This window comes from Argiope bruennichi, chromosome 1 (assembly GCF_947563725.1).
Source record: "Argiope bruennichi chromosome 1, qqArgBrue1.1, whole genome shotgun sequence".
NCBI lineage: Eukaryota > Metazoa > Arthropoda > Arachnida > Araneae > Araneidae > Argiope > Argiope bruennichi.
This window is the reverse complement of record NC_079151.1, coordinates 118,820,138-118,844,488: the sequence shown is the minus strand read 5'-3', so window position 1 is coordinate 118,844,488 and position 24,351 is coordinate 118,820,138. Positions and strand designations below refer to the sequence as shown.

The following is a 24,351-nucleotide window of genomic DNA, read 5'->3' as shown; positions in this document are numbered from 1 at the left end:
ATATTTTGAATTGTTATAAATGATTTTCTTCACAAACTTATCCCTCATAACTTTTTCCATGATAATAAAGGAGGGGGGCAATTGATGCACCTTCGGATCGATCAAATGAATGATCTAATGAGATTTATTTTGAATATTTAATGCATTTTTGCTAAATTCGAGATTTTTTTAACAGCCAGTTTTTTTGTTTTTTTAAGAGAAATTTTAAGAATTATAGCTAAAATTTCTTGTTTAATTTTGTTAATTTTTTTTCGAATTTCTGCGGTGATATTTCTTTGTATTTTAAAACAACACTGGCCTAATTTTTTTTTTATTATTGAATTTTAATAAATCGTTTTCATGATGAGTCCAAAGAATTTTTGCTCAGATCCGTAGCATAGAATAAGCATTTTTTTTTTTTTGCTAGATTTTTATTGACATAGCACATCACATTTTTTTCTATTCATGACTTAGCAAAGAGCCAAATGAGAATTAATATTGCAGCAATTATAAAAACTATTGCCACACGATTTATACTATAACAGAATCGTTTGGTGAAGAATTGAGAAATCTCCCAATTTCTTCGATTACTTATCAGCCTTTTTTTTTTAATTGTCGTCATTTTTAATTATCATTTGCAGTTCAGCACATGACACATTGCCCCAAAGAGAAATAAATATGCAAAATCAATGCAAATATATTTTTCGTTTTTGTCGTTCTAAATCCTATATTTTCATGAATAACCAAGTTTAAAAAATTCCGGCCTAATTAGGTGAGCAGAAGAAAGGAAGTTACGGATTTTAGAAAGAAACTTCAAGTTCGCGGTTTATTTCATTCTCCTCTCCCCCCCCCCTCCCCCCTCCTCTCTTTCTGATCAAATATTTAATCAATCTTTCAATTCAGATTTAAACATAGAAATTGCATTTAGCACTTCTAAGTTTCTTTATTTGTTTATTTATTACTACAAATGTATTCTAAAAATCTTAAAAATTAAATTTTGGAATGTTTCAAAAATTTTATCCACTGTCCACTTCTGGCGGCAAGTCGGTTCAAAAGGTTTAATGGTAACTAAAATTTTTAATTAAATATCTCCGGTAACTTGGTTTCACTCTTTTCCTCAGCAAAATATTTTAAGGTTCGGATTTTGAAAGTCGTATAAGTTACACTCTTATAGGAGTTCTACTCATCATATTACTGAATCTCTTAATTTTTCTGCATTCTCCTGTAAAATATAAACTTTTCTGCTGAAATGATATTTATAAATATGAGTATGAAAAGAGAATCGTTCAACATTGAAATCTTATGTGTACTATATAAAATTTTCTATTTATAATTTATACGATATCTTAAAAGAAGTATTCTATAAAAATTTCTTATCATAAAATTCAGTTTTCAGCTTTGATTTTGAAAAGATTTAAATGGCGTAAATTAATAATATTTTATTTTGTTATAGTGAATAAATGTACTTCTAAAAAATTATAAAATCTAACTTTATGCAGTCCTTCGGTACTATGAATCATATTCAATAAATATTCTTCAGATTCAAACTTTCAAATAAGAAAAAACGTTAAGTCTTCTGCTAGTAAATATGACCGAGTTATGAAGCTTTAATTATCATTATTTCAGGACAATCAACAATTTCGGTAGTTTAGACAGATCAGCCTTGGAGAAACGCCAAGGGCTGAATGATGTATCTTCTCCGAAAAAAAAATGTGCATTTTTATATATATAAAAAAGTGTTCAGATTTTCATTAATTCACATCAGTGTTTTTTTTTTCTTAAAAAAAATTGAAATTTTTTAATAGTTCTCATGAATGAATATCTTGTTAAATAAAGCGCAAGTCACAGAAATCTTTTTCTTGTATTTATTTTTCTAGAAAATAAATTTCATATTTATTTTATTTCATACTGCATCGTGGTAAAAATTGCACTTATCTAGATTTAGTTCGTCAGGAGAGTTAACTTTATCTTTTAATTTGAACCTTTGTCAGCGTGAGAGCAATACGTTCATAAAAAGTTAATTTTTGTCATGTAAGCATAACATGCTCGCCCATATTAAATTTTATTTTATGTGAATTTTATTGTTAGAAAATATACTTATATATATATAATATATAAAATTGAATAAATTGTACCGTTGAATAAATTGTAAATTTTCGTTGAAAAGGTAATTTTTTAAAATTTTAAAATGATGTAAGAATCATTTTTGTGCTGCGAATTTTAGAAAGTTATTGCAGTAAAACAATAAAATTTCGCCTAATTTTTAATTAATTAAATTTTTTGTAAATTGTTAGGAAGTGTATATTCCCACCCTTCAAGGAATTATGTACCATATTTGGTAGATTTACTCAAATTGTAAAGTCATTATTATTTACGGAAGTTTTTCCTTTTCGTTCAGTCCGTAGTTGTATGTAATTATTTATGCTGCCATCATTAATCAAATATAACGACTGAAAAAAAAAATTGTTGCAATGCAAGATTTATAATACTAGTGTTTTCCAATTTTTTTAAAAGTTCTATTCTTTTTATATGAAATAAAAAAGCTGAAAAAGAGTCAAAGACGAAATTTTAGGCACAAAAAACAATTTTTAAAACCTGAAAGACCTTGCAACTTTTTTTCATCATTTTCAAGTTAATTTAAGTTAGCGTTTACTTTTGATTTATAACAGCCGTATATTAAAACATACTGAAATTAAAATAAAGTAAAACATTTAATTTATAGAGCATTAATCTTAATCTTTTTTTCGTGTTTTCAAATTCGTTCTCAGATTAGTGTTTTCAATTATGTTTGACTGTGTTATTGACTTAAGAGTCAATAACACAGACAAATATTATTTTAAAATATTTAAGAAAGCATTTTTAAATGCTTTTCTTGTTATTTTTTAAGTTATTTATATAATGTCTAATGGAGCGGAGGGGACAAAGTATGCTTTATCTTTAGTACCGTACAAAGTTTAATCCTGTCTTTATTATAAAGATGAAAACGTAGTGCTGTAGCGAGGGTAATAGGCTTCGGGGCATAAAATAATTTTTTCGTTCCCAGTCGTCATCAGCGGTTTAGTAAATATAGGAGACGCCTGGGACATAGTTTTATTTTTTGCCTCTTCATGATATTTTCATTTCAAAAAATGAAGTAAATATATAATGTTTTGATCCGATTTTTCGCCATAAGATTGGTGCCGGGGATATCTATATCCCTCTCGGCTGCTATGCCATTACAAAAAACGTTCTGAGTATACAGCTCCCCTCACACGCAAACGCACACTTTCATGTTATTGGATATTAAGAAGTAAATATATGCAATGGTTTTTCATTTCCATGGCCACTAACCTCCCCCTTTTATTTGAATATCATATTAAGTGTTGCAGTGGAAATCTTTTATGATGCAAAACTTGCATCATAAAAGAATTAACTGGGGATATTGTCGGAAGAATGTTCCAAAATAAACAATATTTGATTTTAATTGAAATAAATTCGAGTTCTGGCTTTTATAATTCAAGAAAACGTAAAATTAAAATTCTCTAAAAATAGCCACAAAAAAATCTGGACTTCATAGTAATTGCTTACTTTTCTTATTTAACCTGTCAGCGCAAGCATGGGGTCTTTTTGACCCCGACCTTACTTTTTGTTAAGAAATTCTAGAAATTTATAAAAGTTTATCTACTATACTTTCAAAGGAAGCTGAGAAAGGAAGGTTAAAATAGCAGAAGTCAATGATAATGCCATTTTTTTACCGCAGAGTTGGGGTCGAATGGACCCCTTTGAATTATGACGATTACAATGTACGAATGTGAGTGTAAGTGCTAAAATTTTGGGTTTTGATGGAAATTTCATTTTCCAGCAGGATAACGATTTCAAACACGTTGCACGTATCGTCAAAATGTGGTGTCTTTTTCATTGTAAGCAGCAGTTACGCACAACTCTACAGTTCCCCGATATCAATGTCATTAGAAATCTGTGGGCCACACTCGAAACAGCGGTCCAAAAAACGCAAAGTAGAAACAAAACCCATTTAAAATAAGCGTTGCTAGATGAATAGGATAAAATATTTTCAGATACCACAAAAAAGTTGGTCGAATCGGTACCACGACGTTTAGAGGCCATTATAAAACCTAAAAGCCATGCAACTAAATATTGTCACTTTCTTTCTATGCGAAATATTACAAAAATTTCATTGGTTACTCTCAATTTTTGAGTCAAAAATATGCATATGTTCATTTAAAATGCTTCTAAAACTTTTCAATTTAGAAGTTTTTTTTGTCTATTTTTCTTTATTTTTACTCTAAATTAAACCATTTGTTTTGTGTAAAAAAAAAAAAAAAATGCTTGCATTTTTTGGTGATATGTTATTTATATTGAAAATCGGATTTATCAATTAAAAGTAAGGTATAAGGCTAAGGTGTCAATTAAAAATAAGGGCTTGTTTGAGCCACTGTATATAAAAATAAAAGACAAAAAACTATGAATTTTTCAAAATTGTACATTTAAGCTTCTTTCCCCAAAAATTTCAAATGTAAACCACATGTAAAATATAATTTTCTTATTCTTTCGATATTTGTATATTGAAAAAAAAATACTTATTTTAAAAATAATGTATTATTATTAATAAAAAATTTTTAATAATAAAATAAGTTTTATTTGATTAGAATGCGGAAAAAAGAAATTAATACAGAAAAGGTATGGAAAAAAGGGGCTAAGCTCAGTTTTGGTTTTTTTTTATTAGAAATCGCTTTTGTGTCTTAAAAAGAACATACTTGCATGAGAAAATATTCATATACTCTGACCATGTTTTATTTTTATACAAATAGCCAATGAGATAAGGGGTAAGTGCCTAACAATTTGGGCTCAAAATGGCCCTACGCATGAGTTAATGTTCAAAAATGGAGTGCTTGAGCTGAAGAGTTAATAATACGAGAAGTGACCACCAAAACCAAAGGAAAAATTTGTCTTATTTCTACACTTCCAAAAATGTTGTCAAGAAGGAGGAGCTGCCCCAAATGACCTTGGCAACTCTTCCAAGAGCTCGCCCTTTTGTTGGGAAACAGGGGGAGGGCTTTAAGTCCCTCCATATCCCTGTGCATTCCTGCTTTTTGGTCTGGAAATTGGACCCCATATACTCCCTCTGGTTTAGGATAATAGAACAAAGGAGTATGGACCATTATCAGTACAAAGCTGCTCTCGCTCAGATCTCGGGCAAAAGAGGTAACGCTCATGCCAGCTTACGGTCAAACTATAGAAGGTCCGGTGCTGTCCACATTCATTCCAATTTGACCGAAATACTGCCTATTCCAAAGTTCTTTAGTATTAGTAGAGTAATAGCAATGGCAGTAAAATGTATAGTTGTCAGTATTTATTACTAATATTTTTCCGATGACAGCAAAATGTACAACAAATGTTAATTTTCACAAAATTGTAGAAAGATAGAGGTAAATTTTATATTAAAATAACCTAAAAGGAATGGATATAGTATAAGAAATCGTTCTAAAAGTAAATCAGATTGATAAATCAACAATTTTCCTTATGATAGTCAACTATACGAATTAGGGTTAAATGATGTATTCTAAATATTTCTACTATATGTTTTATTATTATTTTCGCACTATATTCTTATAACTGTTCCATTAATATACAAGAATTTAATAAGGAATCTAAATATCCCTTGGAATTATTTTTTTAATAATCCTAAGATTATTGAATAAATTAGAATGCTCATTTGAAAATCACAACTAGAAAAAGGAGCTTTTAAGATTTTTTTTAGCTATTATTTTTTTTAAGAATGCTATAAACTATTAATTTTTTTTGTTGTTGTTTTCTAAATTATTGATATTTTTAAATGTGTATACATATGCATTTATGTATAGTAATAGTAAGTAAGCTTAAAAGAATGTTAACTAAATATATTTTTTAATATTTTAAATATTAAATGTTCATGTATTTTAGTTTTTAATTCGTTCGCTTAATTTATCATTGTTATTACTTAATAATGTATTTTATATAATATGGGCTTTTTTCTGCATTTCATTTCTAAATTAATTTCCGTTAAAAAAAATTTTTTTCGACATTAAAACTGATTTTTAATTATTTGAATAAAATTGAAACTTAAAATGGAGACTTAGTATGTAACAGATTAATTTTACATCATTTATAAATTTTATGGTAGTCTGAAAGGGAATTTTTTCAAATAGATACAAATCTGGACAAAGGCAATGTTTTGTGGCATAACCATTTAAATTGTGTCTCGTTAACTATCCATTTTATTTAACAATATATAATTATTCCTTTTTAAACATAAATCATAAAATTAAAAAAAAAATCGTTTGCTCGTTTTTTTGTCATCATTTTTTTCCTCCTTAATTCGAATCTCCGCCATCATTTTAATGCTGTTTTTCCCTGAAGCCAATACAACTTTATTTCTTTCTTCGGAATATTTATAAATTCTCCCTGAATTAACATTGTAAGTGTATCCAAAGTCATGTTAAAGGAATTTAGTAGAATAATCTTCTCAGTTTTCACCAATATTTCAGGGAAAAAAAAGAAAAAAGAAAAAAAATGTTGTCCGTTATCGCCTTTTCACCATTTCTCACTTTAAAAATTGATTTGAACAATATTTTATCTTCGCAACCTCTAATGCTCTTGCAATATTTTTTAAATGTTTACTAGCGTTCTTTTATGCAAAATTATCAAAAGCAGTTATGGAGAATGGATATTTTGAGCAGAAAACCAACGAGAGCGAACTCCTCAAAATTCTGTTCTGTCACATTTTTAAAAGTCTTACAAATGTATATTTGTAAAGTGTAAGTGTAAAAAAAAAAAAAATGTATATATTTTTTTATGAATTTTAGGGGAGCTGATAAAAAATATAAGGGAAGAGAGAAATAAATTGAATAGGACGCATAAGACTTCTAAAATAATATGAATTGTATGTTTATCAAAAATTGACACTTGAAAATATTTTGCCGTAGGAGCCATTAAGATTAAATAACAAAAAATATTTAAAATTTAAAAATTTTCGAGACCATTAAAATCAGGGCACCAACAAGTGACCAAAGGTAGCTCGTATTAAAATAGTAAGTTTTTGCCCCCCCCCCCCACTTCAAATAATGCTCAGTGTTGTATTTGTTAACTTAAAAATAAGATATAAAAAATAAATTGTTTTTGTTATTTCAAATATATATTGTAATCTTAATAAATTATGATGCACCAAACTACCTTTCATCCATGAAAATTGTAGCAAATTTAAACAAAGTTTCTTAAATTTGCATACTGAAATTTCTCACCAAAATTTCTTTTTATCTCAATAAACTTTGAAAATATTGTAATCGTCAAAAAATTCGAACTCGAGATTTTGACAAATCTCCACGTTTCAGATTTCCCCTGAATTCGAAAAACACATTTTTAAAATTACGTCCGTCTGACTGTGAATACGGTAAAATAATAATAATAAATAAATAAATAAAAATTTAAAAAAAAAAACGCATTGAGCTAGCTGGATGAAATTTGGTACATGGTCCTTTCAGCAAATATATGGAATTCTATCACATTTTGAACAAACATAGCTTTAACATCTAAGTGTAGATCCGTATTTGGAACCAAAGCTTTGAAAAGAATGACCATTTGCCGATCTGCCCTTTCACAAGCAAATACTCAGCGCAGTGACAAATGTATGAAATTTGGTATGCGATTTTGTGACTACAGTTGTAGTTTTGTGCCAAATTTTGAATCGGTCGGAAAAAAGGCGTCCAAAATACATATTGCATTTACTACTACTTTTATATTAACTGCTTCGCAGCGATTAATCGCCGAACATCGTATTACGTTAAGCTTTTGCATAACTGTCGAACTCAAATGATACAAAGTGCATTTATTAGAGAGCATGTGAGAAAGTTTCGAGGAGACTAAACCCTCTGGTTATCAAAATGAAGTCCTATATTCAAAAGAATATCAAAATCAAGGTTCTTTGGATTTTGAATCTTTATTTTTACATTTTAAAAATTCACTAGCCGCACTCGGCAAGCAGCTACTTACGCACAATATTAATTAACAGTCATGTCAAGTAACTCTGATGAACTATATAATATCGTTAAAAAAATTTTGTTTTAAATTATTTTTGCTAATATTCATAGAATACTCTGATTTATTTGCTAAATATGTAAAGTGACGAAATTAATTAGCGAATAAAATTGACAACAACTGACTAGTTGTTGAATGGGGTTTGGGTCTGCCAAAGTTTCATTTTGCAATAATTCTGAAAACATTTAAGTGGGGTGGACAGGCAACCATTCATGACAAAACTAAGAATTAAGAATTTTTATGTGAAATGCAAATGGGTGAAACAGGTACAGAAGTGGAAAGACTTTATGGAGGTTTCTCTTTCCATAAACTTTGCAATGAAATATTATTTTTGAAATTTCTCTGGAAAGTGGAGTGTGATAGGAAATAGGCAACCGTTGATGATTTACATAGAAGCATGAGCACTAGTATTATATAAAAAGTGATGAAATCGGAATAATGTTGCGGGATGTAGTGAATTGATTCTTTGGTTTCTCTATAATAAATATATCGATATTCTAAATAAATTTAGTAATATTTATAATTTGCTAAAAATTTTGATGAAGTGATAGTAAAAAATTAGCATCCTCGTAAGTGACATGTCTATTATTTGAAAGAGATACCCAGTCAATTTCATTAATCAGTGGCGTAGCAATCGGAGAGTTATGTGAGGAGGGGGTAAAGATGCCTCAAGGGACATATCTTAGGAGTCACCGTAGAAATAAAACGTTAGCTAAAAAATATTTGTCATGAATTTTTAAAAAGAATTATCCTGAGGGGCGAGAGGCAAAAATATAATACATGCCTCATAAGCCATTTGCAATTGCTAAGCCACTGAAGACGGTAGGAGGAAAAGAAAATCATATTTTATCTCAGGAATTACTCGTCGCATTACTGCCATTAATTTTCATCGATTGCAAACTGAGTTTATATTTGTAGCTTCTCATTCCTGTAATCTTTTAATAATATTGAAGCCATCTCTTATAGTCTTCTGTCTCTGTGGATTCAAATTTTTATTTTTATTTTAATGTTTATTTAAGATTTTTTTTTTCTTCATTGTAGGTGAAAGCATCCAATCCTTCTGAAGACATATCTGAAACCGAGGACAGCACCATAGCTTGTCGTCACGACATATGCGACATTCCTCCTCAATCCTTAGAAGAAATTTTGCCCAGTGTTAGCGGTGAGTGTTATTCAGAAGAAAAGAAAAGAAAAAGAAAGAAAAAAAGCATAAAAAAAAGAAAAGAAAAGAAAAAGATAATACATTTGGATATTGTATTTATCCAGTCCCCCCCCCCACACACACACTAATCAGGATTATTCAGAGTATTCTCCAGGCAGAAAAATTCTGGAAAGCATCTATAAAATATGCGTTCCGGTTCTTATTTCTGTTTAATATCATGAACTATTGTCAGCAGTAAAAAATTATCCCAAAATTTAGGGCTATATAATTTTCAATTTTCTAAATAAAATGGATATTTTTAAGGTATACTGTGGGTTACTAAACAATCTAATTGCACGAATTATTTTCACTCATAAAAAAAATTATCCCTACGAAACTTATTTTTAAGAAATGCTAAATGTAAGAAAATTTGGAGATCAGTCCAAAGTTATAGAAGTTGTTATATCAAGGGAAAAAAAATTGAATAAGCACGTGGGGACCACTAAAATTTATTTAATGTTATTAGTTTCTTTTTTTTAATTAATGATTGCTAGTCTAAAGTTTGAATTTCTTATTTTAAAACTATTTTTTGTGTGTAGAGATCAGAATATTAAAATGTCTGAAAGTTAGACATTGCAGAAATTTTTTATAATAATTAATAAATAGTGAATAAATAACTTGATATTCGATGCTTGAAATATATATATTTTGAATTTATAACTAAATTTAACTACTCAAATAGCTCGAATAAATAATAATAAAAAAAAACTTTCCATAAAATCCATTAAATTTTTAAGGTTATTATGTAATAATAATCGTTTCTGAATTCAATAATTCCAAAGGCAAATGAATATTAAGATCTAAAAAATTTTCATGAAATCGCAATTTTTTTCCCCTTGGATATTAGTAGACACTGGTTGTACCAAAGTAATATTAAAACATATCATTTAATTTCATATATACGCACACATAAAAAAAGGCTCATTATTCATAAATAAATGTTTTTGCAAAACGTTTCATTTATTTATTTATTAATTTTTTTTTTTCGTTTATTTCTTTGGAAAAAGTTGTCTATTATATCTTTAATATAACTCAGAAATAAAGCTTACAAAGCATACAATTATATTTTTCTAAACCAGTGAGTCCCCCTCCCCAGAATATTTTGTGTTAGAATACGCATATATTTGAAAATCCTAAGAATCTGTAATAAAAAAAAAAATCAAAGGATAAGAATTTATAAGAAACTAAATATTTTTTTTTTCACTTTGTCCCTCTTTTCACTCAGTGTTGTGGTGAAATATTTTAAATTAAATTGCTTGTTTGTCTCAAAACTGAAATAAATTTTAGTCATAAAAATAAAATTTAGTCAAAAATATTTTCATAATCAAATTTTTTGAAGTAAAATTACTCTGCTGGGGATTAATATTCTCTTGGAAAATTTGAAAGTCATTGCAAAGCTATTCTAACTGCTGAACTGATTATACCTTGAGTTTATAATAATATAAAAAATATTTTTTGTATAATTAGTTCATAGAGAGTGGTTATAAATTTTCATAAATTTGTTTAGTTTGATTTTGTTTAACAGAAGAATTTCTCTGGAGGAGTTTACTGCAATAGAACTTAAAAAAAAAAAAAATAGCTACTTAAAATTATTATAAATACAAATTAGCAAAGTAACTATTCTAAAAAAATTTTTAACTTATTATATCAGAAACCTTTTAAAAAATTACTTTCCTGTATATTAAAATAATATCTTCAGCAAAAAAGAAGGAGAAAAAAAAAAGATAAAAGAAAGAAAGAAAAGAAAAAGAAAAAAAATTTATAAATTCTTCTGATATTTCTCTAAATGTTAGAAAGAAAAAAATGGATAAAATTCACGATTATTGCAATGGGCATGTAATAAAATTATATTTATAAATAAAATTATATTGGAATAAGTTGTAATATTGTAATAAATTGTAATAAAATTATACTCTTTACAAAAAAGTATCTTAAAATAATATTTGAAAAATATTTTTTTTCTCATTTTTTTAACCTCCCCTCCATTTTTTAAAAATTCTATAATCAGTGTAAGAAATTGAAAATTGAATATAATAAATAAAACATTTTATAGTATATAAAATAATAACATTTAATAAATAAAAATTTCTCTTATTCAAAAACAACATTTTTATGAAAATTTTTTTACCTAAGAATTATTGATATGCAACAGATAAAAAAAAAAGGAAAGAAAAGCTTTCTCTCCATAGTTTTTCTTTTGCTTTCCTACCATATATCTATGCTGTGCGAAAATCGATCCCTTTTCAATTTTCGAATGAGCTACGAATACTTTCCTAAAATTAGGGAATTTGAGACGGAATAAGCAATTCTCCACTTAAAATTTGATAAAGGAATAAGAAGTTTAAAAAAAGGTTGATTAGGCAGCTATTAAAAATAATTATGTGTTATTGATTGAGCCTGGAGTACACGTCTGCTTTCTGTTTCCAAAGCGAACAATTTCTTTCCTCGGAATGGCAACGTCTGTCGCGAGTCATCTTAAATTTCGCCAGGCCGATCACATTCTGCCCTTCGTATCTTAAAACTAAAGATGCGATTTAGGTATTGTGCTGGCAATAGCCAGTAGGGATGTGAGATTGGTAAGTAATTATGATGCAATTTTTATATTGATTACTTATAATGCTCTAATTTTGTGATTTATTAATAGCCATTCATAGTGCTGTACCTTTGCAATCTTGTTCTTCCTCGTGATCTAGATTACCGGGAAGTACACAAGTGTAGTGTGTAATTCAGCTCCATAATGGGCTAAGCCTAACATGTTTTGAATGAATATTAGACTATTTTATTTTTAAGATTAAATAATTTTTGCTAAAAATTTTGAATCGGAAGTCTGATTTTTGGAGCACTGCAGGAATTTTGGGGCTTTAATTATGTACGGTTCACGTGATTGCTTTCTATAACCCTACTCCAATGAGATTGGCCTCCGAAAACGTGTTCGCGTGCATAGGCCATTTTAGGTACGGTCGTTTTAATTTCTCGCGGCATAAAATGTATTAATTTTATTAGTAAATTTTCACATATTGATCTGTAAGCGTTTTTGTTTACGTTGGAGGAAGTGAGACCTGAGTTTTTTTTTTTTATTGCTACTTTTCGGTGCGCAATACTACTCCAAAGGCGTTTGCTGCCCCCAGGTATTGAGTACATGTTGAAATCGCTAAGTGTGCATGATGCATGCATTCCTTTGATATTGATACGTGTTTCAGTAATTTGAATTAAAGTAAGCCCTTTAAATTTTTTATGTATTTCAATATTGTGGAGATTTCTTTAGGAATCAAAATGGAATATTCTTACGATTATATTCGAACAAATCTAAATTCGGGCGAATCTCTATAAAAATGTTATATCTCAAGTGTTATTTTAGACCGAACATATTGCATATTATTTTGTTATTGAATATTTTGTTTTAAACTTGCAGTGTAAAATTACGAGTAATATCCGGAAATCTGAATTCTTGATTTGAAAGCCGCGTATACAAAAGTTACGTAGAGAACGGTCATATTGTATGTTTCTGTTTTAACAATATTAGCTTTTGTGCTAAAAAAACTTTTAATGAAATTAATCGGTATTGAAATACTATTTAATCATTTGTCTTATTCAAGTGTTTCGCATTTTCTGTTTTGTTGTCGGTAATTAAATTTGTTTTCTTGTGATGATATATTTTGTTTATATTCCTTTAAAATGTTGTTTTTCGTTTTAAAGTGTAATTTATTTGTTTATACAATAAGTAAATATAGTATTTAAACATAAATGCTTGTTTTTGTATATTTGATTCATTTATTGCTTAGTGATATTGTTACTAATTTTATGCAAAACAAATTGAAGATAAGGAGTTCAAATTGCATATTTTCTATTGTTATCCCCTTTATATATATAATTCTTAATTCATTGATCAAAATTTCATACTCAGGAGCAAAATTAGATTTTAATTAAATGCAGGGTTTATTCAACAAATTTGTCATTGATTCATGAGTTTTTTCTTAATTTAAAACCTTTGTAAAAGTGAAAAAAATATCTAATGTAAATATATAATCAACTGTAATGAAATAGGAAAACTCATTCATAATATGTATGCATTGATTGTGTATTAATCGACTTAAAAATTATCAGTTTTATAGCATAAATTAAAAATATACAATTCTCAAAATTAGGTAATTTTTTGATATTATCTATATTGATATATTTGATCTGCTCATTTTATTATTACTTTTAGTTTCTTTTTAATGATGCTATATTTCATCATTAACTTCCATATTTTTAAATAGCATTTTGTTATTCCATAATTGTTCTCAGAAAGTTTTGTGAACATTTATATTTATTTTGTAACTGTATTTCTGAGCAGAAAGTTAGTTACTCTTCTTTAAATTATTCAATGTAACATATATAAAAAGTCTTGTATAATATCATTCTATTCATTTTTAACTTTGCATAGCTGCATATGTTATCAAGTCATTAAAATTACAACTTCCTTGTTTTCTTTAGTTTTAAAAAACAAACAAAAAAAAAGTATTATTGCATGCCAAATTATTTTTTTGACGATAAAATCATCATTTAGCATTTTTTAAAAATCTGAATCATTATTAAAAAAATTAAATATTATTCAACTCTAAATATTTATTTTTTTTATTGTAAAGGATTGGCTGGTTTTTTTACATTTGACATTTTGTCTTAATAGGCCATGTCTCGAACATCCATCCTGGCGGTTTCTGTAATCAAACAACTGCACAGTTATGCAAAGCTAATAAAAGTGCATCATTCCTAAATTTAGAAACACGTATGTATTTCTTATGATACATATTATTATGAATAAATGAAGAATGTTGCAGTTTTCTTTAGTAAATCCTCCTTTACTTTTCAAGAGAATTCATATATACAGATTTTAGAAAGAAAAAAAATTTATATTATACAAACTTTGTACATTTAAAAAAAGTGAAGGAGGTTTTACTTTATACATGCCCTTAAGAGGTCATCTTTCATTTTTCAAATTCTGTGTGTTATATCTGTTAAATGACTTTATATTATAAAAAGGTAAAAGTACTCATTGTGTAATATTTTTTCAAGAAACTGCTTTAATGTAGTCATATTTTATAAACATTCTCATATTTAATTCTGTAAATCTATGTGGGTTAAAAACTCTCCCATCTTTTACTTAACTTTTGTGTATGATAGGATATATTTAACCGGCCTCAAAGTTACTTACTCTTAGTCATATGGTTTAATATTTTATTCAAAATTTTTCGTTCAATTGACAATGTAGTGTACTAACAGTAAATGTGTAAGTAAGAGTGGAAAAATGATATAAATCAAAATGCACTATTAAGTTGTGTGTGCTGCTGTGATTAAGATTGGGATATTGTGTGATGCAGTGTTTTTATTGTTCATAATGATTCATGTTTTAAATTCGTGTGAAATGAATTGTTTTATAATGAAAAATTTTATATTCTATTAATTTTAAGGTTATTAATTGGTGCCATTACAAATGTCCTGTCCTATAATGTAGACTTATTGAATGTTTTATTTAATATTACTCAAAGAAAAATAGCATTTCATTTTAATTATTTTTTATGTTAAAAATTATAAAATATATTATATAATATTTTCAACGTTTTGTGCCTCAAAGAGTTAATCTATATAAGCGTTATTTTTTAATCCTTATTGACGTTTATGAATTAGCTTTCTATTAGTAAAGTACATATTATAATTTTACTTGAGCTGATTACCTTCTGAATCATTACTTTGTTTTAAAAGCTTACAATTCTTTTGTGGAAAGATTAATTTCTGCAGTATATTAATTAGTGACTCGGCATATTTCCAGTTTAAGCAATATTTGTTTTAATACGTAAATCTTATTTTCAAGGTAGAAAAATTTACAGGTACTTTTAATATTATTTTCAAAACATAGTATTCTTAATCCAGAAATCTTATAAAATATGCTTGCCACCCAATATGAAAAATATTCCTCTTTTTGAAACACTTGATATATCTGAATGTTGTTCAGATAATAAATTATAAGCATTTTTAAAATTGAATGCATAAAAAAATTAATTTTTTTTTTAGACATGAGGATAATGAAATATTTCTTGCTTAATTCACTCTTATAAAATGGAATCGAATGTTTTCAGTTCTTACCTATAGAATATTTTTAGCAGCGTGGATTATTTGCTACATATATTTAATAAATCAGATTAACAATTTAGTGTTGACATGTTTCATGTGTTAGTTGTTGTTTAATCAATCTTTTGAAAATTTAAATATTTTTGTTTCTAGTAATTGTAATGTTTTAAATAATGTCCGGCATGGAAATTTATTTTCATTTGAAATTCATTTAATTATAAAATAGCATACTCTTGGATTATTGGTAGACTTTTGTACTTAATCCATAAATTAATTCATATGCTAGAATAAATATTTTGTTTATTATTCCAGCTGATAAAAAATGTTTCTTTGAAAAGAGTATCTTGATGTTTATATTTAAATTAGAATTCTAATTCTTGCGTAAATTTATGAATGTTGTTATAGACTGTTATATATATTGACTTTTAAAAGAAGTTTCTACATAATTTTTATATTCCTGAAAATACTAATTTTGTAACTGTAACATTGTTTGTTTATATTCTATTAAAATAGATCTCATATAAAAGAAAACAAATTTATCTACCTCTTGCTTTTAAGAATAAGATTTTTATCTTTTTATTTTAATAGTTTAAAAGAAAAAAACTAGTTTTCTATTTGTGCTGTTTATATTATGAAATTGCATAATTTAAAAATAATATCAGTTTTTATTTATGCCATGGTTAGTAAAGCGTACTTCAGTTCAACAATATTGAATCATTCTGATTCTATTTTAAATTGAACTCGTGAACTTTGAAATCTAGTTCATGTTTCAATAAAATAACTTATTCGAAGTATAAGAAATTTATCAGATGGAAATAAATAAACTTCAAAATTGATATTTGGGCAATAAGAAGCTTTTCAGACTAAAATTAATTCTTATAAATACAATTGTCTATTTAGTAATATAATGTCAGATTTTTCATGACCTTTAAACATTTTAATTTTTTCACATTGCATTGTTTCTTGATCATTAAATTACTTTGCAACCAAATTCATTAAAAAAAAATTATAATTTGTTATTTTTTTCATCAAAATCTCCTCTTAAATTCTTCAATGCAGCTCTTTAAATAATACAGGAGTTCCAGGGGAAAATAATTTCTTAGTCAAAAAAAAAAACATTTCTTTCTAATCCTTATGTAATTATAGTGATATAAAAATTCTTATTTATAGAATACAGTACTGTGCAATTAATAATTTTGATATGCAGTTACTTCTTGGGTTGTAGATACTAGAAAAGAAAGGTTTCTCTTTATCAACTTTAGATCTTATCTAAAAAAATATTTTTTAATAAGTTGAAAATTTGATAACAGAAGCTTTTCAGTAATGCCTATTTTCTGTGATGCATTTTATCAAAATTGATTTTGATAAATTGTAAATTTTGTGACATATTTTGCTTCATCCAATCTTTCATTTGCTTTCTTTTATCAGTGTTAAAAGATGTGATTAAAAGAAATTGCATTCTTTTAGGTATTAATCAAAATAATCTTTTAGTTTATTGATATAATTCTCTTAGACTGCAATCTTTTTATGAAAATCATGATAAAAAAAAACTTATGTACAGAATGCAATCAAATATAATATATTATGTTGTGAAGTTTTGATAATGGACTAAACTCCCTTTTAATAATTTATCATTTTCTGTCCATTTGAAAGTTGCATGGAATATTTGTTATGGCATGAGCTAGAAGTATTTTAAACTCTTAGCTTGATATTTCTTAAAGCACAGCCTGTAGTTATTCTTTAAAAGATTACAATGTGATTTCATAGAGCTTTGATGCCCTTCAGTTTAAGTTCTAGCATCTGAAGAAACACAATGAAATTTTGGTGATGAGCTATAAGTATACAAATTTGCTTCTTTCAGGCATCAGTATTTTAAGAACTGAGTTTTTTTCTTTTTCTTTAATGCAAGCTATGTGAACTTCCTATTTCAATTGTAAGATTATTTGTTATCCTTTGAAATGTTTCTAAAACTAATTTTCTGTTATAACTCAGTGATATAAAAAGTGATAACCCTAGTTTTAGTTAATTCTCCCAACTCTTAAGGAAACATTCCACTGTAAGATGAAAGAATTTGGGGGGGGGGTGTTCATTATGAAAAGTCTTTTGTATTCATTGAAATATGCTATGATGGTAAAAGAAGGTGCTAATTTGTTTCTTTGTATTAACTTAAAAAAATTGCGACAGAGTAAATAATTGTCTTTTGAATCTTTTCCTTTATTGCTTTTAGCTGTTCAGTAGAAATTTTCATGTTTATAATGAATTTCAAGGTATATTGTTGAATCAGGAGCAGCATAGTTCGCAAATGAACCAAAGATATTTTTTAGTATATTAAAGATCTCATTTTTTTTCCCTATTAAATTGCAAAATTGTTGAAAATTTATTCTGCAATTCTGTGCAAGATTGTGATGGTATTTATGCAGCTAGGTCCATGTTAGTTTAAAATTATAGGAATTAGGTTTTGAGATGTATGATACCCAAAAGCCTATTCGAAATTCCAGTATTTTTATCTTTAAGTGGCGAGAGAGTTCTTATAAGTACTACACATATAATTGAATGCTTATGCATTTAACTTCTTGAGGAAAATTCAGTATGTATTTCAAATTATCTTTTTCTTACTGATAAGAATTTTTAATAATTTTTTAGAATTAAGAAGCATGGAAAATAATTAAATAAGCAATTTTATTTTTTTTTAAAAAACAAATGATTTTCAAAATTGTTAGTGTCATACTGATCAATTTCTTACTTTATTGCATTTTTTTTTCTCTTATGAGCAAAATGAATGGTGTTTTCGGTCATCATGGTTTATATATGGAGTTAAAAAAAAAATACCCTTTAAAATTTCTGTCATAGAAAGTTTTCTGGAATTCCAAGCTTGATAAATAAGCGATTATAGAGAGATTTTCGATTAATAGGTTTTTCCATTTCGTTGACCAGATTTTAAAATTGCTGTTTCATTTATGAGAACTAAGCAATGAAGTTACTCCCCTTTCCAATAAATTTAGATTTAGTTTATGGAAAATACAGAGGTAGAAGTAGAGTAGTTTACGGTACTTATTTTATTCTGCGTATAATTTTTTTATTGCTGGAATTGCCACATTTGTAATTATTTTATACAAAATATTTCATTATATTTAAGTTAAATTTGTGTAATATTTAACTTGTAATATTCAACAGTGATTTCTTTTTGGCATATAGCATTGAATTTATTATGTAGCATATCAGATTTTGAATCTTAATATACAGAGTTAGTTGCTCGCATTTTTACATCGTTCTATTTGAATTATAGTTGTTATTCATAATTTGGAATGCTTAACTATTCCAAATGATTTTTTTGCTATTAAAGAAATTGAAAAGTATGGCTTGTTTGAAATTTTAAATTTAAGGGGAAGGATATCTATTTCTAAGCATGGCCAAATTTATTGGTTAACAATTAATGGAACAGAAAAGTTATAAAACACCAACCTCTGTACATAATGGAATTAGAAGCATATTATTCTTAAATGAATAATAGGCTAATAACAAAGCAATAGAACATGAAAAAGGAGAATTAACACATTTGCAGGTTTGTTTCAGCAAGGATTTATGGGCATGTTTTCAGGAATATGAAATGTAAATCTGTTAACTTTATGCTTTGAAGTGACTTATATTTTAGTAACTGATTACAAAAAACAAACAAACATATAAGAAATATACTTTAACAATCTATTAAAAAAATTTATAATTGTAGAATTAAAATGAAACATTCTGTGACTTATAATAAATTTCAATGAAAACCAGATATCCATTATAAAAATATGAATTTGAAGCTAGTGTTGGAGAATATTAATTATGCAAAACTTTTCAAATGTTATGCAAAAAGAAAAATTTTTTAGTTTAAATTAGAAAACATTTTAAGACATGACTTTCATTTACAGAAAAAGAATCCAATTTTCTGCTTTAAGGTAACTTTAGCAGTGGGAAAAAAATAAAAGGATACAGAAGTATTGACGCAAGTGCCGAAAATGGATTATATATTTTTTTTTATTTAGGAAAGAAACAATATTAATATTTTCATTAGTATCTGCCAATAAAAATGTAAGATTATATAAGAAAAATTATGAAACGTTATATACTAGCTCTCTTTGGTGATCAACTGACTTACCAAGGGCTAAATAGTCACTAAAATGTTTAAATATTTTGTACAACTTGATCTGAATGGCTCCTTCAGCAAAATATTTTTAAGATTCAAATTTTATAGACATATAATTCATATTGTCTTATAACCTTACGCTGTTCTATTTATTTTACTATTTGTTTCTGTTATTTACTGTCGGCTCCCTTTAAATTTGTTTTTAAAGGAATTGGATACATTTCTAACATTTTAATGATATGCCATATTTATGTTAATAATATTTTAAATATAAATCTTGTTCAGATTCTTTGCTGAATTTAGTAAATATGTTGTTTGCATTTCTGAAATATGCATTGCCAGTAATGATTTGTGATAAATATAGAATAGTAATTTGGATTGTAAAATAAAAAAAATATATATTTGTAACTTTTATTGATAACTTTATTGAATTATTTTGTATTATCATTCTGATATGTTTAATGTTTGCTCAGAATTCTTGTTGGAAAATAAGCTTTTGCAAAATATTTATGAATTGATCATATATAGAAAAAATTTTGTGGCGAAAGATAAGTATCATTAAAAAATGTTTAATTTTAGTATGTTTTCTTATTATTTCCTCAAATTTTGGGGAAACACAAATTTTGTTCAATTTTTTATTAAATCTTTTAAAAAATTGGCTGAGGTGTGCATTTTCACCCTATAAAAAATTCGTGTATAAATATACATTTATATATGTCAAATTTGGTAGTTCTGAGGAACATCTTTGTATAGCCATTCATTTTTATTATTTGATAAAAATCCAATCCTGAATTGTCTTATCCATATATATTTTAAGAGCATGTTTTAGGAAGAAAGGAATAGAAAACAATTAGTCAAGTTCATAGCATTATTAAAAAAAAAAAAAGGGGGCAACTGCAAAACTTTTAACATAACTGGATTTCTATATTTATCAAAATATGAAATGTAAAAAATGCTTAAACCATGAAAACTATGAAAAAAAATTAAAAAAAAAAAAAAAAAAAGCACAAAAACGATTTTAAAAGGTGTTTTTTTTTTTTTTTTTTTTTTTTTTTTTTTTGTATTTACAAACACTACCATTTAGAAAAGCTAAAATTTTACTCTCTAAAGCATATAGTCGCCAAATTTAGTAGTCTATGTCCAATAGTCTTGCTTGTATAAGTTATTAAATTGTAGTTGTTGATAATGTGACCCCCCCCCCCCCCCCCCACAGAATTTTACAAAATTGTGAACTGGAATCGCCAGCTAATAAAACCATCTAGGTATCTTATGTGGAATGGAAGTTGGCATAATTTGAAGATTATCAAATTAAATAACAAAAACCAATCAAATGACTATAAAGAGAAAAATTAATTTTGAAAAAAGAATATGCTGAATATATTTTAGCTTCCATTCTTTTTTTTTTTTTTTTTTTTTTTTTTTTTTTTTTTTTACCAAAAAAGATATTGTGGTGAAATTGACAACATTTTTAATGAATTGAGAGTTATGATTTATTGTAATGTCTATATTCTAAGTAAATATTTTAAAAAGTGTTATATAGATGTCAGCATAATTGAAAGGTCATTTACTGTCTTTTAATAATACTTCTCATTAAAAACAACATGGAATGAAACTAATGTGTTATTAACTAAATTTAAAAATGCATATATCTTAAATATTCTGTTTTTCTTTCTTTCTTTTTAATCCAATAAATCATTTTAAAATATTTAATTAATATTTTTATTTCAGGCGACTTAAATTCAAAAGTATTTCCTGAAATGGAGGACAATACTGCAATCCCATCCTCTCCTGTTGAGGCTGCTTGCAGCACTGCCAATGCAAATCCTGTTTCACCAGAGTCTTTAAATTATCCCATAAATCCCAATCCTGTAGATATTTACCCAGCCAATACAGACCATGTAGAAGGTAAAGTTAATATTTTATGATACCATGACACTCTTTTTTACAAAGCTTCTGCTTATTGTGTATGGTTCTATAATTGTATTTATATTCTAGGAAGGGCTTTGTGGTATATCTATAAATTAAGAAAAAATATTTTAGAGCCTTACTATATCTTCATTTATTTGGTGTGGAATAGGTCTATTTAGTTATTCCTAATGGGGGGGGGGAATCATTGCCGAATTGAAAAAATAATTAAATTAAAATGGATATTGCAAAATTACTTTGTTAGACAAATGTTTTATTATATCTTCTGAACAGTGGAAAGGCAAAAGTTGAAAAATAAAATAATTTTGTCAGTATACACAATCATTCGCTACTGTCTATAATGCTGGGAAGTGTTAAAACATTCCCACCTTTTGATTTGTATGATTATGTGAAATCCTATGAATGTGAAATCCTACCTTCTGTATTGGTGTCAAGTAACTGAAAATATACCCTCCTTCCCCCCGCTGAAAACATACCCTCCCCTCCTATGTGTAAAGTGACAAATTTACGAGTGTGAATAAATCTAAACGCAAATAGCTAATGTTAACGATTTGTAATCTGCAGTTTTTTGTGTCAATTAATTATCTCATTTCACAGAAAAATTGAAGGTTATTATTTTCTTTCTTTTTTAATTTTGTGTATTTGACATTGCACCTTTTTTTATGTTGGTGCATACTATTGTTTTGTTACACATTTCTATGATTAGTTTTGGTTTGAATTTTTCTGGACATTTTCTGCTTCAACTTTTATTTGATAATTTGTGGGATAATCAAATCTGAATTATTGGTTGCATGATGTGTCACATTATTAAAAGCACTCCTTTTCTCCTTTCAAGAGTTTATTTTCGTTTTGAAAATAGAATTTAAAAAAATTAAAATATTTACCTTATGCTACATCTGCAGAATTAAATGAATGTATTTTCTTTGCAATATTTGATCGCTCATACCTAACGGAATGTCTGCGAGTCAGGTATTCGATTTAGAGAAATTTTGAGGTTAAGAAAAAAATATATCCATTCCACTGATTTGATGCTTCTATTGTTGTAATATTTATATATGTAAAGAAAAGGTCTTTTTATGTATGTGAATAACTTTATATATTTGTTGAAATGATACTGGTTTTCAAATTTCTTTACCTGATTGTTGTTTTTCTGCATATGATTAATTCTTTGTACATAATTTATTATGCTATTAGGAGTTATGTTCTTCCTAGAAGTAGTTTCTATACAAAAATTTTAGAATTTCCTCACAATATGTCAAATTAATCAAATGTTTATTTAATTTTTCTAAATTAAAAAAATGAAAACCGTGAATGGTTAGAGGCTTAAAAAAATAAAAGTAAGGCTGTAGATATTAAATTGAAAATATTAGTAACATCAATGTATCCAAAACATCACTTATTTTTTGGATTAATAATTGCTACCAATTGATACAAAATAAAGACGAACTAATAAATTTGCATAACATGCTGAACTAGTCGGAAACATTTCTTTGTTTAATGCAGTCAAGATTGGTTGGTTACTTATATAAACAAAAATAGTGTAATATTTCACACCTTAATAACATTTTTTAAAGAATTAATCAGTTAATGATGTGGTGGTATATTTTTCATTGTTTGAAAGTTTAACAATGTAATTGCTTCAGTAAGATTTTTCATAAGGAACTTGCAGAAAGGCATATAAAATTGGATCCCCCTGCCTGTTTAATGAATTTCATCATAATAACAAGTTCTATAATTGTAATTATTGCATTAATTTTTTTTTTTTTTTTTTGTCTGAAAGTACTTAAAAAAGAGCTATTCTATTCTGTGCTAACTTGATTTTCTGTCCGAAAGCTTCAAAAATGCAATCATTTCCTATTAGTATCTGTCTCCATCCCACCCATTATTATTGCTGTTTCTGTACCAAATGCATTCAGATCATTATTTGATGCATTAAGTTTATTCTAAACATTGTCTTGTATTATCTGCATTTTATCTTGCTATGGTTGCTTTTTTTTTTTATGGGGAATACTTTCATTTAAGAGTTTGGCAAATGTTCATTATATTTTTTAAACCCATAAGCATAAAAGTATTAAATTATTTTATTCTTTTTCTTAAAGTTCTCAAAACCCATAGTTAAGAATACTTTTTTAATAATTATATTAAATTTTTTAATTATTGCATATTTTTTATTTTCAGTTAAATGTTTGCTTTTTTCATCTTTATAATAAAACTTGAATTTTTCTTATCTTTGTCTTTTTTTATAGAATTTTCCTTAATTCTAAAATTTCTTAATGGAAATTGACCTTTTGGAAACAATGTTGATAACTTTCATGAACTAATTTGCAATTTTTCTGCTTGAAATTACTTATGAGTTAGAGTGTATTGGATTATCTATCTATTGTATGAAAAGTTTTAATATCTATCAACAGCGTGAATGTTTATCCTTATTCATAATTGATTTATTTAAACTTCTGTATTATTTTTTTATTGTTTTATGCAAAATTGTTAAATTTGTATATGTGTCCTGGTTTCTATCAGTGAATTTAAATGTTTTGAGTTCATGAATCTATTTCATTTTAAATATTGCATCAACTAGAGCCAGTATTTATTTTTAAATATTGGTGTAGAAATGATGCAAAATAAATGGAAGGTTTTCGCTAACACAGTTCATGTGAATTGGGTCTGATAGTAGGCCTTCCAACAATTAAAAACATTTTGTGTATTCTAATTATTTTGAAATTAAAATGGCTTATCAACAAGAAGTCATTGTATATTAAAAAAATAACTGTTGTAATCATAATGATTTTCCTAAATAGTATGTGGAACAGTATACTACTTCTATCTATCTCAGTCTATCTATCGAACAGTCTATCAAGCTCAGCTTTATAACACCGTAAGATTTACTTGAAAAGAAAATTGTATACGTTCAGCTATGTACAGCTACTGTGATATATTT

At 26.7% G+C, this 24,351-nt stretch overlaps 1 protein-coding gene across 15 annotated transcripts in view; it reads left to right on the top strand.

Annotated features, from left to right (window-relative positions):
* LOC129969449 (la-related protein 4B-like) overlaps positions 1-24,351 on the top strand; it is a 218,286-nt gene that overhangs the window by 169,640 nt on the left and 24,295 nt on the right. For 10 of the 15 annotated variants that reach the window (XM_056084083.1, XM_056084066.1, XM_056084035.1 and 7 more), the window contains 3 exons: positions 9,091-9,211; positions 13,920-14,018; positions 21,216-21,392. In XM_056084083.1, the coding sequence (XP_055940058.1) occupies positions 9,091-9,211; positions 13,920-14,018; positions 21,216-21,392 (397 nt within the window). Of the gene's footprint in view, positions 1-9,090; positions 9,212-11,687; positions 11,827-13,919; positions 14,019-21,215; positions 21,393-24,351 lie in introns of those variants that run through there. The other 5 variants (XM_056084099.1, XM_056084135.1, XM_056084130.1 and 2 more) reach the window with 3 other exon arrangements.